Here is a 22,872-nt window from a genome sequence, read left to right on the forward strand (position 1 = left end):
TAGTGAGTGTTTTGTGTATTGTATTTTTTTCCTAGTCAGAAAAATAATGGTTAATTTGGTAAAGGTGTTTAGGCTGGAAAATGTTACTATTAAATGTTGAATGCAATGAAAATTCACTTAACAAAGAATACTCACCTGCAAGAAATTGTGTGTGTGTGTGTATTACAGTGATATATTACAGTGAGTGATTATTTTTGCTAAGTGAACATACTAATCTTTTGTCAACCCTAATGCAACTCTTTAAAACACTTTTCTCGTAAAACTAGTGCACGGGAGTATATGGACATGCATCATGTAAACAGGAAAGGAGTTGCACTATGGTTGCTCATATGTATAGGCTAGTGTTGCTCTACAGTATGGCTAAACAGAAAAAATATAATTTTTTTTTCTAGATACACCAAAGTTTTCTGGGAAACCTTCCAAAATCTCTACTCCAGCACCTCAAAAGCAATCTGCAAGATGGCAAGTTGCAATGGAACTGTATCAGACTGAAAGCAATTATGTTGACATTCTCTCTACAATTGTGCAGGTATTAGGTCTTTTGTGACCTATATAAAAGTGAAAAAGTTAATGTAGTATTTAGATTTGTTTATGCAAGCTACCTGCTGATTTTTTTAGGAATCAAGTGAACATGCCAGTCTTTGTAAACAAAGTCAGTCTATATAATTCACGCATTCCCTGGCTCTGAGAATTTCTTGTTCTAAATAAAACATGGAGAGAAATAGTTTTGGGTGTCTGTCGACTTGTGTTCTGTGAGTTCTGTTATTCTCCAATGATTAACAATAAATTCTGAATAATTATTTCAGCTGTTCCAGGTTCCATTAGAAAAGGAGGGTCAAGTAGGTGGACCTCTTCTTGCCCAAGAAGAAATAAAAACTATTTTTGGCAGTATACCAGATATTTTGGATGTTCACACAAATATAAAGGTAAATGTCCAAATTGAAGATAAGCATTAGTAAGATTTATGCTTTAGATGTAATGATTATTCAGCTTTGTTTTACAGTGACGATTAGTGATTGATCCCCATACCATAATTACTGGCGATCAGAAACGTTGTGCCACTATAGATGTATTGGCAGTAAGCAGCCACTAGCTGTAGCACTACATGTAGATACACAGCGCAGCGCTAGGGACCTCTCGCAGCTACTACATCAAAAGTATGGATCATGGTGTTTGTCTGGGGAAAGGGGAACTCAATACTTTGCTGCATAGATAATAACTTTTTTGTGAAATAACTGTTTTGATAAGGGTTTAGGGTTTTTGTAAATCCAAGAAAGGTGTGTTGCTAACAGTGTTTTGATCTGTCCTGTGGCTAGTAAATATCAGGACATTGAGTATAATTTTGCCTAAAAATAGTTTGTGGCTTCATCTTTATTGTTATCCTGAGTGGGTAATGGTGTCAGACATTCGTTTTACAATAGGTAAGATGGAGGGGACTCCAGGAGTAGTTATGCGATAATTAGTTGTGATTTTTGTAACTTCTATGCAAAGTTTGGTAGATTTGCTGCAGAGTTTGGGATTTTTGTTGGTCTCCCTAACCCCACAATCTTGCTATTTTAAGGGAGATCTGGAAACTCTTATGATGGATTGGGCAGAAACCAAAAGCATTGGTGATGTCATCCTCACATATGTAAGTATTTGGTTAGTGAATCCTAATTGCTGTTTTTTTTGGTTAATGTGGATTAATTACTGACAAGACAAATTTTTTTCCAGTCAGGGGATTTGGAAAAAATCTATCCTCCGTTTGTTAATTTTTTTGAAATGAGCAAAGAAACCATTATAAAATGTGAGAAACTAAAGCCAAGATTCCACGCTTTCCTAAAGGTATGGAAATCTGTCACTTATATTTTTATGTCTAGAATTGTGAATCATTAAGAAGCACTAACTGCAAGGACTTTGACTGTCACACTGTAATGTAAGTCCTTCTTTCTCTTCACTGCCTACTTATTTGCATGCACTTTTATTTGCCTAGGAAGGGTTTTGTGAAATCTAAAGGAAATAAATGGTACACTCAGATTGTAATGTTGGATGAACTTTAGAAATAAGTTTTGATTTTTACAGTCTTGTGATTTAATATCCAGATGTTTTGGGTTAACTGCAAACATTTTACAAATTTTAAACAATAATACTAGAACATATAGCCCCTGTTTTGTTTATCTGTTTAATGCAGTCAGCCCATATTGAGATTTTGATCATTAATGATTATAAATAAATGCAATTAACAAAAAGCAGTAATTTCTTTTAACCTCCTGGGCAGGTTATTTCTGTCTGGATTTATGTCTAAAAGCGCTACATTGTTTTTCATGAAAATTTATTTTACAGTATAATATTATGAGCATAATAAAGTTTGAAACACAAAATCATGTCAAAATAATAAATTAAAAAAAAATATATTTAATAATAAACTTTGACATGATTTTGTGTTTAAAACTTTATTATACTCCTACTATTATTATACTGTAAAATACATTTTCATGAAAGACAATGTACCACTTTTAGACACAGAAATCCAGTGTATTGCATTCAATACAGTTATTTTGTGTTAAATGCAATACAAAGTATTTGAAATTCCCGCTGTGCCCCTAGCGATGGCTGCACGCACCGACGTCCAGGAACTCCCGGGGGAATGTCAGCGCACTCCCCGAGGGACAGATCGAGGCAGGAGCCTGGAGGATGCCGATGGGACCAGGTGTTTGTTTTTTACTCTTTAAACTACCCCCAGTGTGACTCGGGGTCACCAGTTTCAGCTTTTTTTTTTTTTTTATTTTTTTATATACCCGAGTATATACTTTTTATATACTCGGGGTTACCGCTGGGGAGGTTAAATATAGGTATCTAAATGTTAAAACAAATGAGATTTCAGGCAAAGTTGAACACTGGCAATAACATGACCAGAGTACTGTAAATGGTCCCTATTCCATAGGTGATTGAGACTTTGGGAGGTTTTTGTCCTATTGTTAACAATATTTGAAGTTAAATTTTTTTTGTTTTTATGTTTTTTTGTTTTTATGGTATTAGATTAATCAATCAAAACCGGAATGTGGGAGACAAACGCTAGTGGAATTGTTAATCCGACCTGTTCAAAGGTTACCTAGTGTGGCCCTTCTTCTAAATGGTAAGTTGTCTTTTGCTGCTTTCAGGCTAACCAGCTTTAAAATAAGAAGCTTATTATTTTTTCAATATAATATACGTTGCCAATATACAATCAATCACCAAAGTTCAGAAAAAAATTGCACAAAGTCTTATTTAAAATTACCTTGGTATTTCACTTTATTAACAAATACAGGAGACAAAATGAATATTTTATTCAGCCTTTTCAATTGAAAGAAATGACTGCATTAACACATTTACACTGGTCTAGCAGTTAAATACTCTCTCACTTTGTAGTGATAAGGAAGGGGTGGGATGTGTCACATTTTTTCCTCCAAAATCCCCTTATGCACAACTTCAAAACTACAAAATATCTTAATCTAAACTTGATCTTCCCTGGTCCATACTTACCCCTGTGTTGTCAGTGGTCTCCCAAAGAGTTTTCTGTCCCTAATGCAGAAATCTCCTCTGGCTCTGGTTGTCTACCCAGTAACTCCCCATAGACTTGTATACTACTGGTGTCTGTCCTGTAGTAGTAGTTTGACTTAGGACATGTCCATAGGGTTACTGCTCCCTGCACCATCACAAACCTGTTACTCCCACAGGGCAGGGCAACATATAAGACATCTAGTGTTCTCCTTGTTTTATGCTCATACTGTTCAGTATCCCTTTATTGTGACTCGGCATACTAGTGTCACATGTTTTGCAAAGAGTAGTATTTGTGTAATAATGTAATCAATGTACTTTTAATTTAGACATGATGAAAAAGTGTTGCAATTAACATTTCCAAGTACCTACTGCTAAACACCAGGCACCTAGGAGTGGTAATAAGCACCTGCTGGCCATTTGCAGGTGTCTGCAAAAGAATTACTACTTTTTTTTTTGTTTCTTCTTTGAAACCTCTTGAACAAAAACATTTGAACGTTTTATGTGTTTATGCATCTGAAAAAACAAAACGAAAACTAAAACCATATTTTTCAGAAGTTAACTTATAATAAGGAGACTAAGCAGGAAAACTATTGTTACTGTTTTTTAAAACTATTTGCAAAAACTGGTAATGCGAACTAGCCCTTAAAAGGTAAACCTGTGATCAGCAAATGGGAATGATGTAAATTTTAATTCTGTGACTACCCCCTTCCTTGGTAAAATGATTTGTTCAATGTAAAGGCAAACAAACCTTGGGAGCCGCATAGAATCAGCAGTGGGAAAGTATAGATGTCCCAATCCTCCTTGGAGGCTGCTTTGGACTCTTGTGGACAGCTCTCTAAACAAAGCTCAGTCTGAGAGCTGTCTAATGGCAACCAGACCGTTATAGAAAAGTGCTGGGCACTGCGCCCAGCTAAGAGAGGCTGAGGAGAACACTCCAAACACTGCAGGAGGAAGCCATTGTGGAAAGATAAGCCTTTTGTGGTGTACCAGAGTTCTAGAGCGTTTGTACAAACCTTTTAAAGATTGTAAAACACTTGTGCCTGGCAGTGTTTGTTCAGATTGTTAATTGGAACACTTGGTTGCATGTAAAAATATAGAACTGAAAAAAAAGTACATATAATTTTTTTATAGTGTATAATCGAATATAATTGACTGGCTATATTTCAGGTGGTAACAGCTTTTTCCTCTCCTTTACCAAGAGCAACATTGGTTTTCCCTCACTTCAGTGAAAGTATTGCATACAAATTTTTTTTCTATTGTGTCAAGGACAGAATAGATACAGGGATTGCTCATTTACACCTGCCTGCTGATGTGCATTTCAGTAATGCATGTGTTAGCACAATGCATATTTCGTGGTGCCGTACACTCTGACTTGCATCCCAATGCAATATAGTGATGCAACATATGTTTAGCTGCATTGCAGAGCAGCAGTGCATTAGTACAGGTGTGGAGACTTGATAGACCATTAAGTTTGAATGGGCTTTCCTTATTGCAATACATGTTAAAAGATAAAACACTTGATACTGCACTGCAGTGAAGGAGCCCTCCCAGTTCTAATTTTGTGAATAGTAAGCTCAGATGTTGTGCTATGTATTTATTTATTTTTTTATCTGGAGCAGGAAAGTTCAGTGTTAGCTGTTTGTACTGTTGCTAAGGAGGCTTCCCTTCTGCTCTAAATTTGCAACAGCATATGAGGAAATCTTTCGGTGAACAAACTTTATACCAGAGACTTGTCCGTAGAACAGGTGCCCCTGTTACAGGTTTTTTCCTCGCCTGTTTTTCTGACAACTAAAATAATTTTTTTTTTTTTTCCTCCCTCTTTGTTTTGGGAAAAATGGTCCACAAGGCAAAAAAAGTTAGTATCTTCCCAGCAGGGACACAAATGGCAATAAAAACTCAACAGAGATCTAATCCTTTCCCTTTACCTATTTTTGTCAATAAACTTCAGTTAATCTGAATTCTTTCTATGCCCTTCAGCTATTTTGTAAAACTGCACACTGCTCATGCACATAGACTACCCTGGATATTACTGCAGGCGGAACGCCATATATCACTTGTGGTCATTCCAGTGGTTAATTATAAAAAATAAACTGATAATGGAATATATAATCATGATCACAGCAGATATTCTTGTGCTAGTGCTTGGGATGTTTAGTCTTGCATGAAACCCTTAAATATTTTTTACATATGCATGCTATGGGTGTATTCCATTCAGCCTTATTCTTTTAATGTTGTAGACCTTAAGAAGCATACTGCAGATGACAACCCAGACAAAGTTAAGCTTGAGAAGGCTATAGAATCTCTTAAAAAGGTGATGACGTAAGTAACCGTTTCTGTGGTTTAATATCTCTCTTGGACATTTTCTTCTGTGTATAAACTCTGGCTGAACTGTTTTACCTTAATGGTTTAGAACAGAATACCTATATTCTGCTAGTGATTTGCAGATTGCATCTAATTGTGTACAAGTGGGTATGTAACCTTCATACAACCTTCAGTATGGTAACATAGCTTAAATGTGACTTTTACCATTGCTATTTGAATTGAGTTTATATATAAGGCATAAACATCCTCTTATCTAAATATTTTCATTTTCTTTCCTTTCTTTACCCTCTGTATATGAAGACGTACCTAGGTAAACAACTTCACATTGATATGCAATCACTGATCTATCCTTTTCAGACAGCCGGAGCTTTTACATCCTTTTTATCTAACCAGCCTTTTTGTGTATTCTTTCAAACTTGTATTAAGCTGTTAAACTGGGAGAGATGTGATAATTTACTGGACAGAAATCTATCATTTTTTTTCAAATTGACAGTCATATTAATGAAGATAAAAGGAAAACTGAAGGGCAGAGGCAGATCTTTGATGTGGTTTATGAAGTGGACGGATGTCCTGTAAGTATTCACTTCTGATGTACATGTACAGTAAAATTTAAATGCATGATGCTGGTAATTAATGAAACTCATGCAGTTAGTCTCCTATTAAGTCAATTTGCTAGTCTGTTATACCCTGTGCAGTCGTTTTCTCCTTTTTTCATATAGATTGTGGTTTGTGGTCTGCAATATGTAGTGTAACCTTTTCATTATTGCCACTTTTGTTATAGGCAAATCTATTATCCTCGCATAGGATGCTGGTACAGAGAGTGGAAACGATTGCTCTTGGGGAAGATCTGTGTGACAGAGGAGAACAAGTCACACTCTTTCTATTTAATGATTGCCTTGAGGTGAGACTATATTGAATACTAACATCTGAGGAAATGTGGGGCGGTCTGCTAGGAAAATTTAAATGAAGGGAAGACTGTTCTGGAAATTCAGAACATATTCTGTTACATTAAGAGAAATGTTGAGGAACTGTCAATATTTCATGCTCAAAATCCTCTGAAATTGTGCTAAGCTCCAGGGATTGCAAGAGGCAAAAATAATCACTGCACCATATTATAAATTGATTATCTGTATGTGTAACAAGGATAAAATGTCAGAAATGTGCAGGTTGGCAGATTAATAATGGAGACAGCTTTCTGATTTATTGTTAAAGTGGCCCTGTTTTTTTTTTTTTTTTTTAAATAAGCATAAGAAACAATACAAACCTAAATTAAAAACCCAAGTATAAGCCAGCAAGTATAATAAATGAGTTCAACATGATGCACTTTCTGTGAAAAAACAGCCGCTATATCCAAAATAGTTTGCTTAGTTTTTGAGTCGGGTGGACCAGACTTCAAATTGTTTTTTCCTTTCCAGCCAGTGGTGTCGTCAGTACTTTTCCGATTGTGTCTTTGAGTGTATAAAAAAAAAAAAAAGCATTCTGAATATCTGTACATAGTCTTACAAAGGTACAACACACACTTTAAAGGCCACTTTATTAGGTACACCTTGCTAGTACCAAGTTGGATTCCTTTTTTCCTTGGAACTTCTATAATTTTTTGTTTTGTTTTACCAAGGTGCCGCAGACACACTAAAATAGGGTTTTTTGTCCCCATTGACATGATGGCATTACACAGTTGCTGTAGATTTTTTGGCTGCACATTATAGATTTGAATATCCTGTTCCACCACATCCCAAAGGTCTGATGAGAGCAGGTATCCAGGTGACTGTGGATGCCATTTGAGTACAGTAAACACATTGAGAAACCAGTCTGGGATGACTGAACATTGTGACATGGCTTCTTGCTTGAAGTAGCTATCATAACTGAAGTCAATGTTTTCTTGTCCAATCTTGGCAAGCCTGTGTGAATTATAGTCTCGGGTGCCTGTCCTTAGCTGAGTGGCACCCAGTTTGTTCTGCTGCTGCTGTTGTGGCCCTGCTGCTGTGGCCCATTTGCTCAACATGTTGTGCATTCAGGGATGCTCTTCTAATAATCACGCAACATACAAAGTCACCTGAAGTGCCTTCTTTCCCTATTCTGAATACTCAATTTAAACTTCAACAAGACATTTCCAACCACTGTATATAAATGTATAAAATGTAAGAAATTTGTTTTGACAGCTTTATCATCCAATTGCATAATTCAAATGATTTCATTGTAAAGCCTCAAGTGGGCATGTGATCGCTATGACATAGCAGCAGCCATGCGATTTAAAAACATGCTGATTGTTTTCTGATATTTAACAGGGACCTGAGCTGTTGGGGACTTCCAGGGTGAAGAGCACCCAGCTGACCTAAGTGTCAGCTGGAGTCTTTGAAGTGGAAAACTTAAATGTATCAACAGCATTGAATATTTATAAACAGTGGTTGGAAAATGGGTTCACTTGCCCTCTAGATTTAAAGAAAATCTGTTTTGTGGTAACTTCACAACCTCCAGTGGCTAAATACAATACAAGAATTCTTGGTCGGCCTTTTCATTCTGTTTTAGTGACTTGGAAAGCGTAGTCATTAAATCACAATGACCGCCGGAAAACTTACATTTTACGAACTGAAGGTCCGCAATAGTGCAGGCTTTTTTTTTTTTTTTTTAAGATTAAAAATGCCTGCTAGGATAATCTTGACAGTAGATGCATTTATACCTGTGTTGTATATGTATTCGGCTGTCCCATCATTTTCTTTTTTTTTTTTTTTTTTTAGATTTTAAGGAAAAGACATAAAGTAATTGGTACATTTAAAAGTCCTCATGGCCATACAAGACCTCCTGCATCTCTTAAACATATAATCCTAATGCCGCTGTCACAGATAAAGAAAGTCCTTGATATCCGGGAAAGCGAAGGTTTGTTAATACTTCTTTGTCCAAGGCTATTGGTAAGAGACTGCATTAGCAGCTGTAGTTGATGTAAGTCTGTCCTAAACAAACTGTTTTCAAAATGAATACCTACATATTCGTAGACTACCTTTTGTTTAAACCTTATGCCAATATGATCCAAACAGGTATTTCTGAAAGATTCTGAAGCTTTGTAGTTGATCTCTACTTTGGCATGTGTGATCCTTAAAACTGAAGAAGAACCCTGAGAGATGCTTCCATTTCAGTTGCAAATACCTATTTTACATGCAGTTTTTCAATCTCCTAAATAAACACGGCAAGATCAATAGCAGAGTATTAACTGCAGAGTAAGGTGTGCCACTCTTGTGCATGGGGTTCAGGTAGTCGACACAGCACCCTAAACTGAGGGCCTTGAGTAATGCTCAGAGTAATTTCAGTTAAATAGGCAAGTACATTTTTCACAGATAAACATGTGTTTTTCCAGTTTGATGGGGTATTTGTACTCTCACATAGCCCAACATCACTGTTGACTATGCTTGCTGAAATCTAGTATTCGACTACAAATCAGAAAAGTGAGTTCTTGCAATGTCGGTGATCAGTCCTTGACCCATATCATTGTAAAAGTAATTACACTTGGGTTTTTTTTACAAGATGGTTATGCGAGGATGAAAGGCGGAGATGGTGAGTCAGCATAGATAGTAGAGGTGAAGGCTATAAAGTGCAATGGGTGACAGAGCTGTTTTTGAGAATTTGCTTTCCAGAGAAGTCACAATTTCTAGCAAATGCACATTTCCTGTGCTTTTATCTGCAATCTAAATTGGTGACAAGTCATCTGGTAGTCTGATGGATAGTTTTGTAACTTTTATATATTTCATATATATCTTCCATTTATAAATTCACGCCACAAAATTAAACTAAAATTGTAACCTTTCCCTACTGCAGCCAACATGGTCACAGCAGTTGTCAACTGCAGTTGATGATTTGTTTTTTTTTGTGTTTGGGGCTTATTTGCCATTATATGTGTTGTGGACAGTCTGTCAACTTGCATGAAAATACCAATATATTGAAAATAAATTGACAATGAGCATAGGTTGGGTTGAATGCAAGTGGTACCAGAATTAAATATCTGTATTTTTTTTTATACAGCTATACATTTTTTTTTTTTTTTTTTTTTTTTTTTTAGATTGCAAGGAAAAGACATAAAGTAATTGGTACATTTAAAAGTCCTCATGGCCATACAAGACCTCCTGCATCTCTTAAACATATAATCCTAATGCCGCTGTCACAGATAAAGAAAGTCCTTGATATCCGGGAAAGCGAAGGTTTGTTAATACTTCTTTGTCCAAGGCTATTGGTAAGAGACTGCATTAGCAGCTGTAGTTGATGTAAGTCTGTCCTAAACAAACTGTTTTCAAAATGAATACCTACATATTCGTAGACTACCTTTTGTTTAAACCTTATGCCAATATGATCCAAACAGGTATTTCTGAAAGATTCTGAAGCTTTGTAGTTGATCTCTACTTTGGCATGTGTGATCCTTAAAACTGAAGAAGAACCCTGAGAGATGCTTCCATTTCAGTTGCAAATACCTATTTTACATGCAGTTTTTCAATCTCCTAAATAAACACGGCAAGATCAATAGCAGAGTATTAACTGCAGAGTAAGGTGTGCCACTCTTGTGCATGGGGTTCAGGTAGTCGACACAGCACCCTAAACTGAGGGCCTTGAGTAATGCTCAGAGTAATTTCAGTTAAATAGGCAAGTACATTTTTCACAGATAAACATGTGTTTTTCCAGTTTGATGGGGTATTTGTACTCTCACATAGCCCAACATCACTGTTGACTATGCTTGCTGAAATCTAGTATTCGACTACAAATCAGAAAAGTGAGTTCTTGCAATGTCGGTGATCAGTCCTTGACCCATATCATTGTAAAAGTAATTACACTTGGGTTTTTTTTACAAGATGGTTATGCGAGGATGAAAGGCGGAGATGGTGAGTCAGCATAGATAGTAGAGGTGAAGGCTATAAAGTGCAATGGGTGACAGAGCTGTTTTTGAGAATTTGCTTTCCAGAGAAGTCACAATTTCTAGCAAATGCACATTTCCTGTGCTTTTATCTGCAATCTAAATTGGTGACAAGTCATCTGGTAGTCTGATGGATAGTTTTGTAACTTTTATATATTTCATATATATCTTCCATTTATAAATTCACGCCACAAAATTAAACTAAAATTGTAACCTTTCCCTACTGCAGCCAACATGGTCACAGCAGTTGTCAACTGCAGTTGATGATTTGTTTTTTTTTGTGTTTGGGGCTTATTTGCCATTATATGTGTTGTGGACAGTCTGTCAACTTGCATGAAAATACCAATATATTGAAAATAAATTGACAATGAGCATAGGTTGGGTTGAACTAAACCTTTTACAAATTTGGCCAATTAAATGATAACATGTTAAAATTCCAGGATTTCATCGGTGCAATCAGTGTGCACAAGATATCTGTAGTTTTAGATATATAGACATTGGAAGTTGTTCTGGGCATTAAACAATTATACTCATGCTCCTATTGTGAACTTTGCATGAAACTAAAAAAAATAGCACATTTGGCATTAAAAAAAACTGCTTACACCCTGGCTGTCCCTCATGGCATCTAGGTAAGGTTGACTTAATGGGCCATCTGTCACCCTGCTCCCCTATTGGCCTAATTACATTTTGATTCTTTTCTTTGAACCCTTTTTGATTCTTAACTCTTTGAACCACTTTTAATTCTTGTCATGAATAAAATCTTGCTGAGGGAATGATGAAACAAATGACTTTGTTGATAGAGTAGGCTATTTAATAATAATAATATTATTAATAATAATAAACAGGATTTTTTTAGCACCAACATAATATGTAGCAATGTACATTAAATAGGGGTTGCAAATGACATAAAGATACTCACAGTGACACCGGAGGAGAGGACTCTGTCCAGAATAGCTTACTATCTAGGTGCTAAAACGTATTTACAACCTCCCCCTCTGGTATTTACTCTTGTATGCTGTTACACTTGCTTTATTTCCACTAGTGTTTTCACTGGTTGTTTTGTCACTTATATTATCACAAAGTGGGCCAATAACTCCATTCTATATTATACAGCATTCTTTATACTGCTATAATAAACCAGATTCCTTTCCAATTTTCAGACTGTCATAATGCATTTGCATTGGTTGTGCGACCTCCAACAGAACAGACAAACCAGTTATTTAGTTTCCAGCTGACAACAGAAGAACCTCTGAAGGTGGATTGGCTGAGGATGTTGTGCCGGCACATAGCCAACACCATTTGTAAAGCAGATGCTGTAAGTTTTCTCCTACTGTTATATCAATGTGACTGTGTTTAAAGTGCTTCCAACTAGCTCCAGACTGTTATAAATATGCAGCTTTGCTCTGTGTGTTTGTATTTTTTGTGCCCCCTCTTCTCCTTGGAAAAGGAAATTAATAATTTGTAGTGCAGTGTTTCCGTGGAGACTGGACATTTCTGGGTTGCATGCATAGTGTAACAATTGGAGTTCTCAAATTTAAATGTAAGGAAGCCTATTAAAAGATAAATCTTTACTCAGAAATGTTGCAGCCTTGGAATAAAATGTCTTCATTGGGAAATACAAAAAAATAATAATAAAGCTGTTTTTAAGCTTTTAAAGCAGTCTCTGCCACAGTTATCCTTTTTTTAATGTACTATACTTGACTGATTACATTTCTATACTTTTCATACTGAGAAAGACATTACATTTTGACAGTTGTTTATTCCTGTAGTGAACACTCTGAGTCATGAGCCACACAACATCTGGGACAGGAGAAATACAAATATAAAATCTGTTCTATCTATAGGAATCTACATGGTTAAAGAGAACTACCATTATATGTAGTTACACATACTACACATCTACATAAGTAAATTGTGCATTGTAGTGTCTGATTACCTGATAAGAGTATCCGTTGTTAACACTTTTATATTTTTGTAGATTCACACAGTTCCCATACAGTTCCCCAAGAATTGTCTGGTTCTGCACTAGATGGCAGCATAGGTTTATGCACTTTTATTTTCCAGTTATTCTTGTTCACCAACCTTGTTTTAGGATTGGGGTTTTCAAAATTGACTTGTTTCTGCAATTTCGTTTTCCAATTTCAAAAAGAACACATCTCTGTATTTGCATGTCCCTTTTTTATAGGAAAATTTGATTTATACTACTGATCCTGATTCATTAGAAGTGAACACAAAAGATGTGGATAGTACGTTAAGTCGAGCATCGAGAGCTATAAAGAAAACCTCTAAGAAAGTAAGTTCATATGCTATGTTACTTGTTTACCAGCATTTGCATTCTCTGTTGCACTGTACACTGACACACATGGATATATTTTTGTGATTAATAGTCCTTTTGAGATTTGCTTATTATGTTTCTGCTAGCACAGATAAATGTATCAAATGACCGTGTGTAATTTATTGCCTTTTTTATAGGTCACAAGAGCTTTTTCCTTTTCCAAGACCCCTAAGAGAGCCCTGCAGAGGGCGCTGATGGTACAAAATTCTACAGATAGCAGGAGTCCTGGACCAAGTTCTGATGGATTTGCAAGCAGTCGCATGCCAAGTACCACTTCCCTAGCTGTAAGTACAGCACATTCAATTCTTTCAAGATTCACAACAGTGCTCGTGTTTACAGTTCTGTTTAGCTATTGGTGTGTGTAAAAAAAAAAAAAAAAAAAAAAATTCCTATATAAGGAATATGAGTTGCACCTTGCATGGACTACAAAGTGTGTAACAATGTTGATTATCATCCCAATGGCAGTTCTGTCTTCTGGACAGTTCACTTATGTCAGTCACGATAAGGTGATGCCTCCACCCTCAGAGATTCAGATTTGGGATCTGTTGGCAGTAGCCGCATCGCACAGCAGTTATCACATTGGCAAGATTCAATCAGCCACAGTAGCTCTAAAATAAACTAAAAAGCTAAAGCTCTATTGAGCATACGGCAAGATTACTTTGAATCCAGTTCAAAGGACATACAGAAAACATCCTAAATGGAATCAAATAGTGAATGGGATAGAAGTTTACAATAAGAACAGCTGAAGACAAAAATCTAACTACTACATTTTATTCAATGGTCAGCATAGCTGAGTAAAGACTAAATTATTAGGCACTATATGGTTTTGGGTATAGCTATCTGTGCTGCAATAGTGCTGATTTCCCATAACATACCAGTGACTGAACTTCGCACAGTAAGTCTGCCCTCCTGTGTGCCATAATCTGAAGGTGACCTGGGAAATGTAGTCTTCTTGCGCATGCCAGGAAGAGATGGCTTGCTAGCAGCTCTACTGCCCAGCTTCTAATACCAGAATTCGATAACCTCAGCTGGAAAAGCTACAATACAATAGAAAACACCCGTACGTTTTTTTGATCAGTTGATCAGTACCTTTTATTAAAAAAAGACTATTGTTTGTATGCTGTTTAATATAGAACAAATGCAATATAAAATCATGCAATGTGTATAGTGTTGTGTAAATACGAATTTTGTTTGTTTTTCTGTATCCGTTACAATGCACTATTTCTTACTAAAAAAATTTTTGTGCAAATCATCCATTTCTATCTGTAGATTACCCGTTCTTCCTCTACCTTCAACATAAATGGACCTGCCAAACACAATAGCGTGCAGCGATCTAATTCCCTTGATGGGAACTCACAAAGTCCCAGATCCCGTTCAGTTCTTTGCCCGGGTTCCCCCAACAGTCTTATGCCTCATTCTTTAAAAGGAGAAACAAGTCACTCTTCCCCCCAGATATACTGCACTGGCCAGTTGGGTGAAATGTGTGCTATACCCCAAATTATTACATCTGAATGTACAAGACAGAACGAGCAGGTCATTGACATTCCCTGTGGCAAGACAACTATTTTCATCCGAAAGGAGCCATCGAGGTGAACCACAATCCTCTGTGAGCTCCCTAGCTTTGTTTTCTATATACACTGCCACTTCCACCAATGGTCACACTGTCTGGCACTAGATGGGGGATTTCACAGTGGTGTTTAAAAGTTGCAAACATCAACACTTGTCTTTCTTTCCAAGGGATTTGGCCAATGTTTGGACTTTGGGATTACTAAAATATTAAATGATTGTTCTACAACCATTTAGAAACCTAAAGAGGACCCTTAAAACAAATTTTCACTTTTTGACTATAAATCGAACTTTTGAATATTTTGTATTTAATAAAACTAAAGCTTTTGTTTCAGTATTGGCCATTTTGGGTTAAAGTGCAGACATAAGGTCTCCCAGAGAGTTGTGTTACCAAGCAGAAAGTGAGCTGTGTAAACTTTTTTAAAGTAACCATGCTGTAAATTTGTTTTGCTGTCCTGTAACTGTTGATTTGGCTAAAATACATTACAGCTTCTTTTAAAGACTCTTAGCCATTCATATTCAGGTACAATGTTTGGTTAAAACAAATGAGTATCTGACAAAAATAAAACTTGGAAAGAAAGAGCATTTGTTATATGCAATATAGTGGGCCTCTCCTTTTGTTTGTTTTTGCTGTTTGATTCCCACAAAACTACAGTAAATGGTTAAAGGCCACTGTAAGCTACCAGGCTAGTCTCTTCCAGAAGGTGGTCACCGATGATAGTTTGTCTAGTCAAATTGGTCTCTTGCAAGCACTGCAGTATTCTTAGCAATGCCCTTAGCCTTATTGAACTGGAATTTATTGGTAACTTGACATCCAAATAATTTTAATCCCCCAAAGGGATTTCTTGGAGTAAGTTTTTTTTTTTTTTTTTTTTTTTTTAATGCAGCTGATGCAGATTGTAATTGTCTATATACTGGATGGATCTTTAGAAGTCTGCAAAACTGACGTGGAGTCTTTTCATTTCCTTTGAAATTAGATGTTGTATGTGCTCTAAGCTGCAATGCAAAATTTTCTTTATTTTTAACACTATTTTTTTTTTTTTCCCAGCATGTCCAATCTCCTTCTTTGTTAAACTTGTTTGAACGTAAATACCATACATTCAGTCGCTCAACAACCCACCTCATCTGAATGCTGACACCGCTTTATCCTGCAATGACTGACAAAAGCTGCTGGCTGTTGACTTTCTGATCTAATATGGTACTTCTTTCCCAGTAGCACTTATTTGCAGCTTGCAAATGACAGACATAGATGGATTTTGTAAAAATGTTATACAAAGTAAAAAAAAAAATGTTATATAGTACTGTTCAAATGCCTGGTGAAGGCTTTGTGAGTGTATGTGTTCTCGTGCACAGAGAAAACTGTCTTTTTCATAATATTAATGTGCTTTGTCAATGTCTGTGTAGCACAATTTGTGCATTCTGAAGGATGGGCATTAATGGACATGTTTTACTGAAATTTGTCAATTTCAGATGAGGCTTTACCAGTCTGACATCATAAAGAACATGGGCTTTTTTTTTTTTAATCATTTTTCTTGAATTGGATCTCCAGCCAAAATGATATTCATAAAACAAAATTCTTATATGTGAAAAGTTTTACTCAAGGGCTGCATTTTAGTCGGTTTTGTAATTCACAAATCTCTGCCATTCTTTATAGCCAGGGAACTGCCACGTAGCTAGAGTAGAAAATGGTAAAAGGTTATTTCTGGCTACAGAGCTTGACAAGAGTGCGAGTTAAACTGGCTGAACAGAATTCCGAATCCACTGGTGTTGCAGTTAATGTGTATATGTTTAAAATGTGCATGAAGTGAATCTCCGCTTTAGGAAGAGTTAGTGGCTCCAGTTTTACCAGTGGGATTGGTCTAAATCTGTCTGGTGGTGAGCTCCTAAATAAGGCAGACTGTAAGGCACCTAGTTTACCTATGTTTAGTGTATGAAGTAGCGGATAATAAGCTTACAGAGTCCTTTTGGTTATTGTGCTTTGATTGCAACTTAGACTAGCTAATGATATTCTCAAAGCTAGATGCTAGGTGTGGAAGGAGTTTTTTTTTTTTTTTGCTTTTATCTTTGTAGTATTTTGTATGGCCTATTCAGTTGACATGTAGGCTAGGATTTCATACTTCCGTGTACATTGTTCATAGAAAACCCTGTGTCAGACCAGGATGTTCATGTACCTCTGTAACAGATAAGGGCCTGATGTCCAACTGGCCACTATTTATTTAGTGTTCTCATTTTGATGTTCATGAAAGCTCATCTTTCAGTTGTCTCTTGACTAAGTTGAATGGCTCCTGAATTCTGTGAGAATTTGAATAGCTTACATTGGTTTACTTGGCTAACTTACAAGCTGATCAAGAAAAATGAGCCTTGTGTGTACTGGCACAGGCCACAGATTTTTAACTGTCTCTCGAAGCTTTGCTGCTGTACTGGACAAAGCTTGTCTTCTAGCACTACGTGTCACATTTTTTTTTTCAATGAAAATTGGCATCTTTTGTGATGATAGGACTGTGTTGCAACTGCTATTTATATTAATCATCTCTAAAGCTGCAAAAAATTTATATTTCGATATGCTGACCATTTGTTCCAAGAAATAAATACTTTTGCACATTCAATCCAAATATCATGTATGATCTTCTTTTGTATATATGACCAGAGGAAAGGGGTAGATATCCTACAATGCTTTTTTTTTCCAATTTTTAACAATGCACATGTATTTATTTATAGTAGATTGCCATTTATGCAAAACATTTGTGATCTGATTCTGTTAACACTACATTCCCTTTTTGTATTCTGCATTTTCTTTTTTTGTTTTAGAAATGGAAGTTGTCAGTGTATTAAATAATAGCTGCTGATCTATTAAAATATAATGCAGCAACCAAAAAAAGCTACTGGCTATATTTTAAAACGGTTTGTATTCATAGGAGCTGTATCTTGTGTATATAAATAAACTTGTAAAGCTGTATTTGCCTGTTGTCTTTTATTACAGGTTTAAGGAGACATGCTGTTTAGCCACAATTATGCCAAGCAGATGTTAAAAGTGGTTTGAGATCCAATCTAATTAATGTGAGCTATGTTGATTAAAAAGTGTATTTTGTTTGGATTTTGCAGTTTACATACAGACCTGGGCATGCAGTGAGCCTGTGGTTTGCTCATTCAGAGGCACACAACAGGTTCCCCTTAACTGCTACAGATTTTGCTTTCCTGCCACTCCATTGTGACTCTACTCCATAAAGAGAGGAAGCCACTTACATAGGTTTAAGGATCCATTCCTCAATTGTACATTATGATAGTGGATGCTTCGGTGTTGTGGCTAAGCACCAGTGTTTGTCACAGACAGAAGGAATTTGTTCAATAGGTTTTTAAGTATACTGGTTTTGTCAGGTAAACTTTTGTTATGTGCTGTCACATAGTGGAGTTCACAGATGACACTACTTTTGCACTTTTTTTGCTTTTATTTTTTTTGGCTCTGCATTGTAAAATTCACAGTGTAAAAGAATGAAAGGCAGATTTAGCATAATTTTCGTAGTGTGCATAGACACTGCAAAATGTTAAATTTGGATTGACATATATTAAAACCAAAAGATTATTGGTACATAACTAAATCTACAAATATACACCAGCTAAAATGTTCTGTGCATGCACGTGCATTGCCAGCATTTGAAAGTTTAGCTGGGAGCTGATGTAAGCACACTGGAAACCACATCTGTTAAGGTGCGTACACACTTCCAATTTTTATCGTTCAAAACGAACTATCGATTGGGCAAAAATCGTTCGTAAAAAAAGTAACCAACGACGCCGACGAACGAGGAAAGTCGTTGGAAACGAACGACCGGACCGGCGGATCGGATTGGACGATCGTTGAACATCGTTCGTGTGTACGATCGTTCGTTGATCGTCCATGGTCTGAGCATGCGTAATGAACGAACGTTCGTTCACTTTCCTGTCGTGCACATAGTTCCTCTATCGCTCAAACGATCGTATCTATTGTGTGTACAATATCTACGAACGATCGTGTCGTTATCTCTGTGCAGGATCTGTGCTATACGATCGTTCGCAGATATCGTGCAGGATCGTTCGTCGTTCGTTTTCCAACGATAATAATTGGAAGTGTGTACGTAGCTTTATCGAAAACATAGGGTTGCACATGCGCTACTAGACAGATTTTGACTAAAACCACTGCACGAAAATTACATTGAGGTGTTAGGAAAATGGGGGCACAGCCTATAGCAATAACTTATTAAACTTTATTGTTAAAACAGCATTTCAGTGTACTCGCAGAACCTTTCATAATGGTTTTCAGTAAACAAACAAGGTAAACAAACAAGTGCTGTGTACACAGCACTGTTCTGCTCTATGGAGGAGGGGGAAGACTAGCACCCTGCTGTGCTCTACTCTATAGGATGAACAGTTTTTTTTTTTTCACAATCAGACATTGGGGGACCACTGTACACATGTCAAGTGAACAGTTGTTTTTGTCTTGCATGACAACAGTTTGATGTGTGTCCTCTGTGGTGCCAAATTCACATATATTTACTTGATGACACTTTCAGATTGTGTCATTTTGTATTGAAACAGCTATATTTTGACTACTGCTCCTTCTGTGTAATTCTTTGCAATTCTTTACTGTCATTTTGACAGCTGGCAATGGTGGCAGGGGGGACGTAAAAATGTTTTTCCATTAAATTCTTAGTGATTAAACAAGGGCTTTTTTTATGGAATGGTTAAATATGTGGGTTTAGTTCTGCTTTAAATTTGACCACACTGGATTGCTTATCAGCTTTTTGTGATCCCTGACGTGGGGCTTTTTTTGCTTTTGGTATATATGTGGGGCTGTATTAGTCTTCCTAGGTAGACATGGTAATATGCCTAGACCAATTCCATACTACTGGGAAATTGGGTAGTCTCACCTCTGCATCATGACTGCTTGGTCAGTGTTGTTGGAAATTATGTATTTCCATGGTGCAAGGTGAAAAGGCGTGCTCAGGTTAAATGATTCAGGTACTCAAGGTAACATACAACCAAGAACTTAGCCTTTTTAGAACACCAGGCTAGCAGAATCAGCATACTTTTTCTCGTGTGACATGCTTACTTTTTTTTTTTTTTTTTTTTTTTATGATTTTTTTTTTTTTATACGGCAGTCTTATATTAGTTTCATTAGACAGGGCAGATATATTTATGTATACTAGGCAAGTCCTAGGGTTAAAGAGAGGAAACCATAGCTAAAACTAGGCTTTTCATGAGTAAACATAGGTCACATGGCAAAATCAAAACTTAAATTGTGTTATACACAACATGGACTGCTTAACCAGAAGCTACGGCAACTAAAATCCTACAGTTAGTCTTTCTGATGTTCATGACACACCTGATAAGGCAGATCTACAGTCATATTAGTCTATCTGTCATGTCTCCTGCGTTGCATTATCATATTGCCTAACATAAGCTTTTTCTGCAATCCCTAGACCTTGGGACTTAAGTAAAGGTCCAAGCTCCAGGGCTCTCCTCTTTCCTTTGCTTCTTGGCTGGGACCTCTGCTATGTACTGACTTACTGTACATCAGAGACTTGGTTCAAATAATAGTATGTGTAGTCACAATCGAGGACAAATTGACAATGATTCCTATATTCTTATCCTAAGCAGTACTCTCTAAACCAGACCTATACTGGGAGATTACATAGGATGCCATTTCCAAACTAATTCTAAAAACATATGGCTTGCCTAGTTGATGTTTTGATCCCTTGACTTTGAATCGCTGACCCAAAATGCAGCTCAGGCATCCAGCTTGTTGCACTACAGAGTGCAGATATCTACTGAAACCTAAAGATCCGGTAAACATCTAGTTAATAGCATTCTTTAGGATGTGATCAGCAATGACAGCATACGCAATCTCTTAGTATGGGCCTGATTTATTAAGTTCTCCAAGGCTGGAGAGGATACTCTTTTATCAGTGAAGCTGGGTGATCGAGCAAACCTGAAATATATCTGGTCCAGGATTGAACACATAGGCTAGAAATTCATTCCAGGTTTGCTGGATCACCCAGCTCCACTGTTGAAAGTGTATCCTCTCCAGCCTTGGAGAGCTTTAATAAATTAGGCCCTATTTATCCACTTTAAACACAGAAAAGTGCATGGTTGTATTATTCCCATATTGCATTCCCCTAACCCTAATAGACAAGTGAAGTGCAATAACATTTTGTTCTGACAGAATTTGCTGCTGTTTTTAATTTATTTGCAAGTGAATATAAATAGAGAAATAGCAGATTCGTAAAGTGTCTGTTTTTCTGTAGTTGTGTATTACAGTTGGTATGTCAGTAAAATCAGCAGTGATTGCTAATTAGAAAATGGAATATGTTAAAAAATTTCACACTTCTTCCCTTTTCACACTTAATACAAACTTTCTAAATTTTAGCAAAGCTTAACAAGTAACTGTATAATTAATTGCCATTTCTTTTCCTTCAGCAGTTCATGAATAGCTTTCACTGATAGACTCTTTATACATGCTAAATGAGTACCTATTAAACTAATTCTGCCCTCCACTGTACAAAGCCTTGTAGCTGGGAAGGGTCACTCTCATCTCACCTATTCCTCTGCACTCACTGTTCCTGTTACTAAACAGCAAATTAATGTGATACAGGGAAAAATAATAAAAAAATGCATTCTCCCTGCATGGATTGGTTGAGGTTTACCAACACTAATGTTAATAAGTAAAGGTACTACTGGAGCATCTGCCTTGGGCTGAATGGGAGCTCTGCATGACACATTTTTATTTTGCCATGTACACATGGCTGACATGCTAACTCAATGCTTATTGCAATATAGTGCAGCTGAATACTCCTGTCTAGACGTGTATATCCAGCAAAAAAACATTTTTCTTTAGATTTGTATGGGTTAGGGAAGAGAAACTCCAATATCATGTTTTTTTTTTTTGTATCTTCTAAGAATATTTTCTTTTATTATCTCTGCTAAAAAAGCGACAGAGGAAATATCTCAGATGTAAACTCCATTTTCATCCTGGGTAATTGTCATAGAATCATGGATTAGAGTGTACTGTGGCTTGAAATCAGTGTTTAGGGGTCATTTGACAAACTATCTGTGGCCCCTAGATCCAAAAAGAATAATCTTTCTTTCATCAGTCCACATAATGTTGCGCTAATTCTCTTTAGGCCAGTCAATGTGTTCTTTGGCAAATGGTAACCTCCTAAGCACTTTATTTTTTTTTTTTTTTTTTTTTTTTTTTTTTTTTTTTTTAACATTGGGACTTTGGGGAGGTATTGCTGATAGATTGGCTTTACATAGGTGTCTTCTAATTATAACAGTACTCACAGGTAACTTCTTCTTCTTTGGTCTTCCTAGAGCTGATCATTGGCTGATTTTGGCTTTCTTCCACATCTTTCAGGTTGCAGATTCTATAGATAGTTAGTACACCCTAGTCTGTATAAATAAAAATGCAGTGCCCATAATGCTAAAAACTGTTATTAATGCTAGGTCTGCTGGAAAGCCAGGCAGCACGCATTTTCAGACAGCAGTCAGCAATGGTATCCCTTTACTTTCTTTTATGACAGATTCACTTTACTTTTGTATATGTATGTATATATATGCTCATCTGACAAAAGTGATTCTCTCTTTCTACAGAAACTATAACAATATGGAATTGTTGCTTGCATTTTTCATTTACAAGTGAAGGCATTAAAGATGTTTACATAATACTTCCTAGTTGATAAAATTCTTTCATTGCCTAATCAAAGTATGTAAAAAAATTATGTATAAAGAAAAGACAGGTAGATATAATTGATGTCCTTGCATATTCAATACAGTGTCAAAAATGATAGCAGAAAACAAAATATTTCTTGTCACTGCACACATTTTGAATGACATTCCTGTATAAGAAACGCATACCAAGCACAGCACTCTGCAAAATACTTGTACAAAGGGTTTTTAATTTCAGTAAAATGCTGAAAAAATAAAAGGAGGTAGGAAAAAAAGTCACCATTTGAATGCATAATAATAAGCAACATTTATGACATTGGTATAAAATGAATAAAAAAGCAAAATGAAAACTAGGATAACCTGAATCAGAGAAACAGAGTCATACCTCATAGGGACAAGGATCAGCAGCATGTGCAACAGGTTTAAAACTTATTTGAATTTATAGTTGAAATGATTAAAGAAGGCAGACATTTTTTTCATGATATATATACCTGCTGTGTTTTTTTTTTTTTTTTTTACTAAGAATTACTGCACTGTGATT

At 36.3% G+C, this 22,872-nt stretch overlaps 1 protein-coding gene across 4 annotated transcripts in view; it reads left to right on the forward strand.

The window, feature by feature from the left end:
- The window catches only part of ECT2 (epithelial cell transforming 2), a 32,389-nt gene extending 14,800 nt beyond the window's left edge, over positions 1-17,589 (forward strand). For 2 of the 4 annotated variants that reach the window (XM_072408118.1, XM_072408119.1), the window contains 14 exons: positions 393-529; positions 807-926; positions 1,562-1,630; positions 1,714-1,824; positions 3,019-3,115; positions 5,757-5,838; positions 6,335-6,413; positions 6,623-6,742; positions 9,890-10,028; positions 11,893-12,047; positions 12,918-13,025; positions 13,205-13,351; positions 14,337-14,673; positions 15,682-17,589. In XM_072408118.1, the coding sequence (XP_072264219.1) occupies positions 393-529; positions 807-926; positions 1,562-1,630; positions 1,714-1,824; positions 3,019-3,115; positions 5,757-5,838; positions 6,335-6,413; positions 6,623-6,742; positions 9,890-10,028; positions 11,893-12,047; positions 12,918-13,025; positions 13,205-13,351; positions 14,337-14,660 (1,688 nt within the window). In that variant the 3' untranslated portion in view covers positions 14,661-14,673; positions 15,682-17,589. The remainder of the gene's footprint in view (positions 1-392; positions 530-806; positions 927-1,561; positions 1,631-1,713; positions 1,825-3,018; positions 3,116-5,756; positions 5,839-6,334; positions 6,414-6,622; positions 6,743-9,889; positions 10,029-11,892; positions 12,048-12,917; positions 13,026-13,204; positions 13,352-14,336; positions 14,674-15,681) is intronic. The other 2 variants (XM_072408120.1, XM_072408121.1) reach the window with 1 other exon arrangement.
- Positions 17,590-22,872: the final 5,283 nt, after the last annotated feature.

This window comes from Pyxicephalus adspersus, chromosome 4, assembly GCF_032062135.1.
Source record: "Pyxicephalus adspersus chromosome 4, UCB_Pads_2.0, whole genome shotgun sequence".
Taxonomy (NCBI): Eukaryota; Metazoa; Chordata; class Amphibia; order Anura; family Pyxicephalidae; genus Pyxicephalus; species Pyxicephalus adspersus.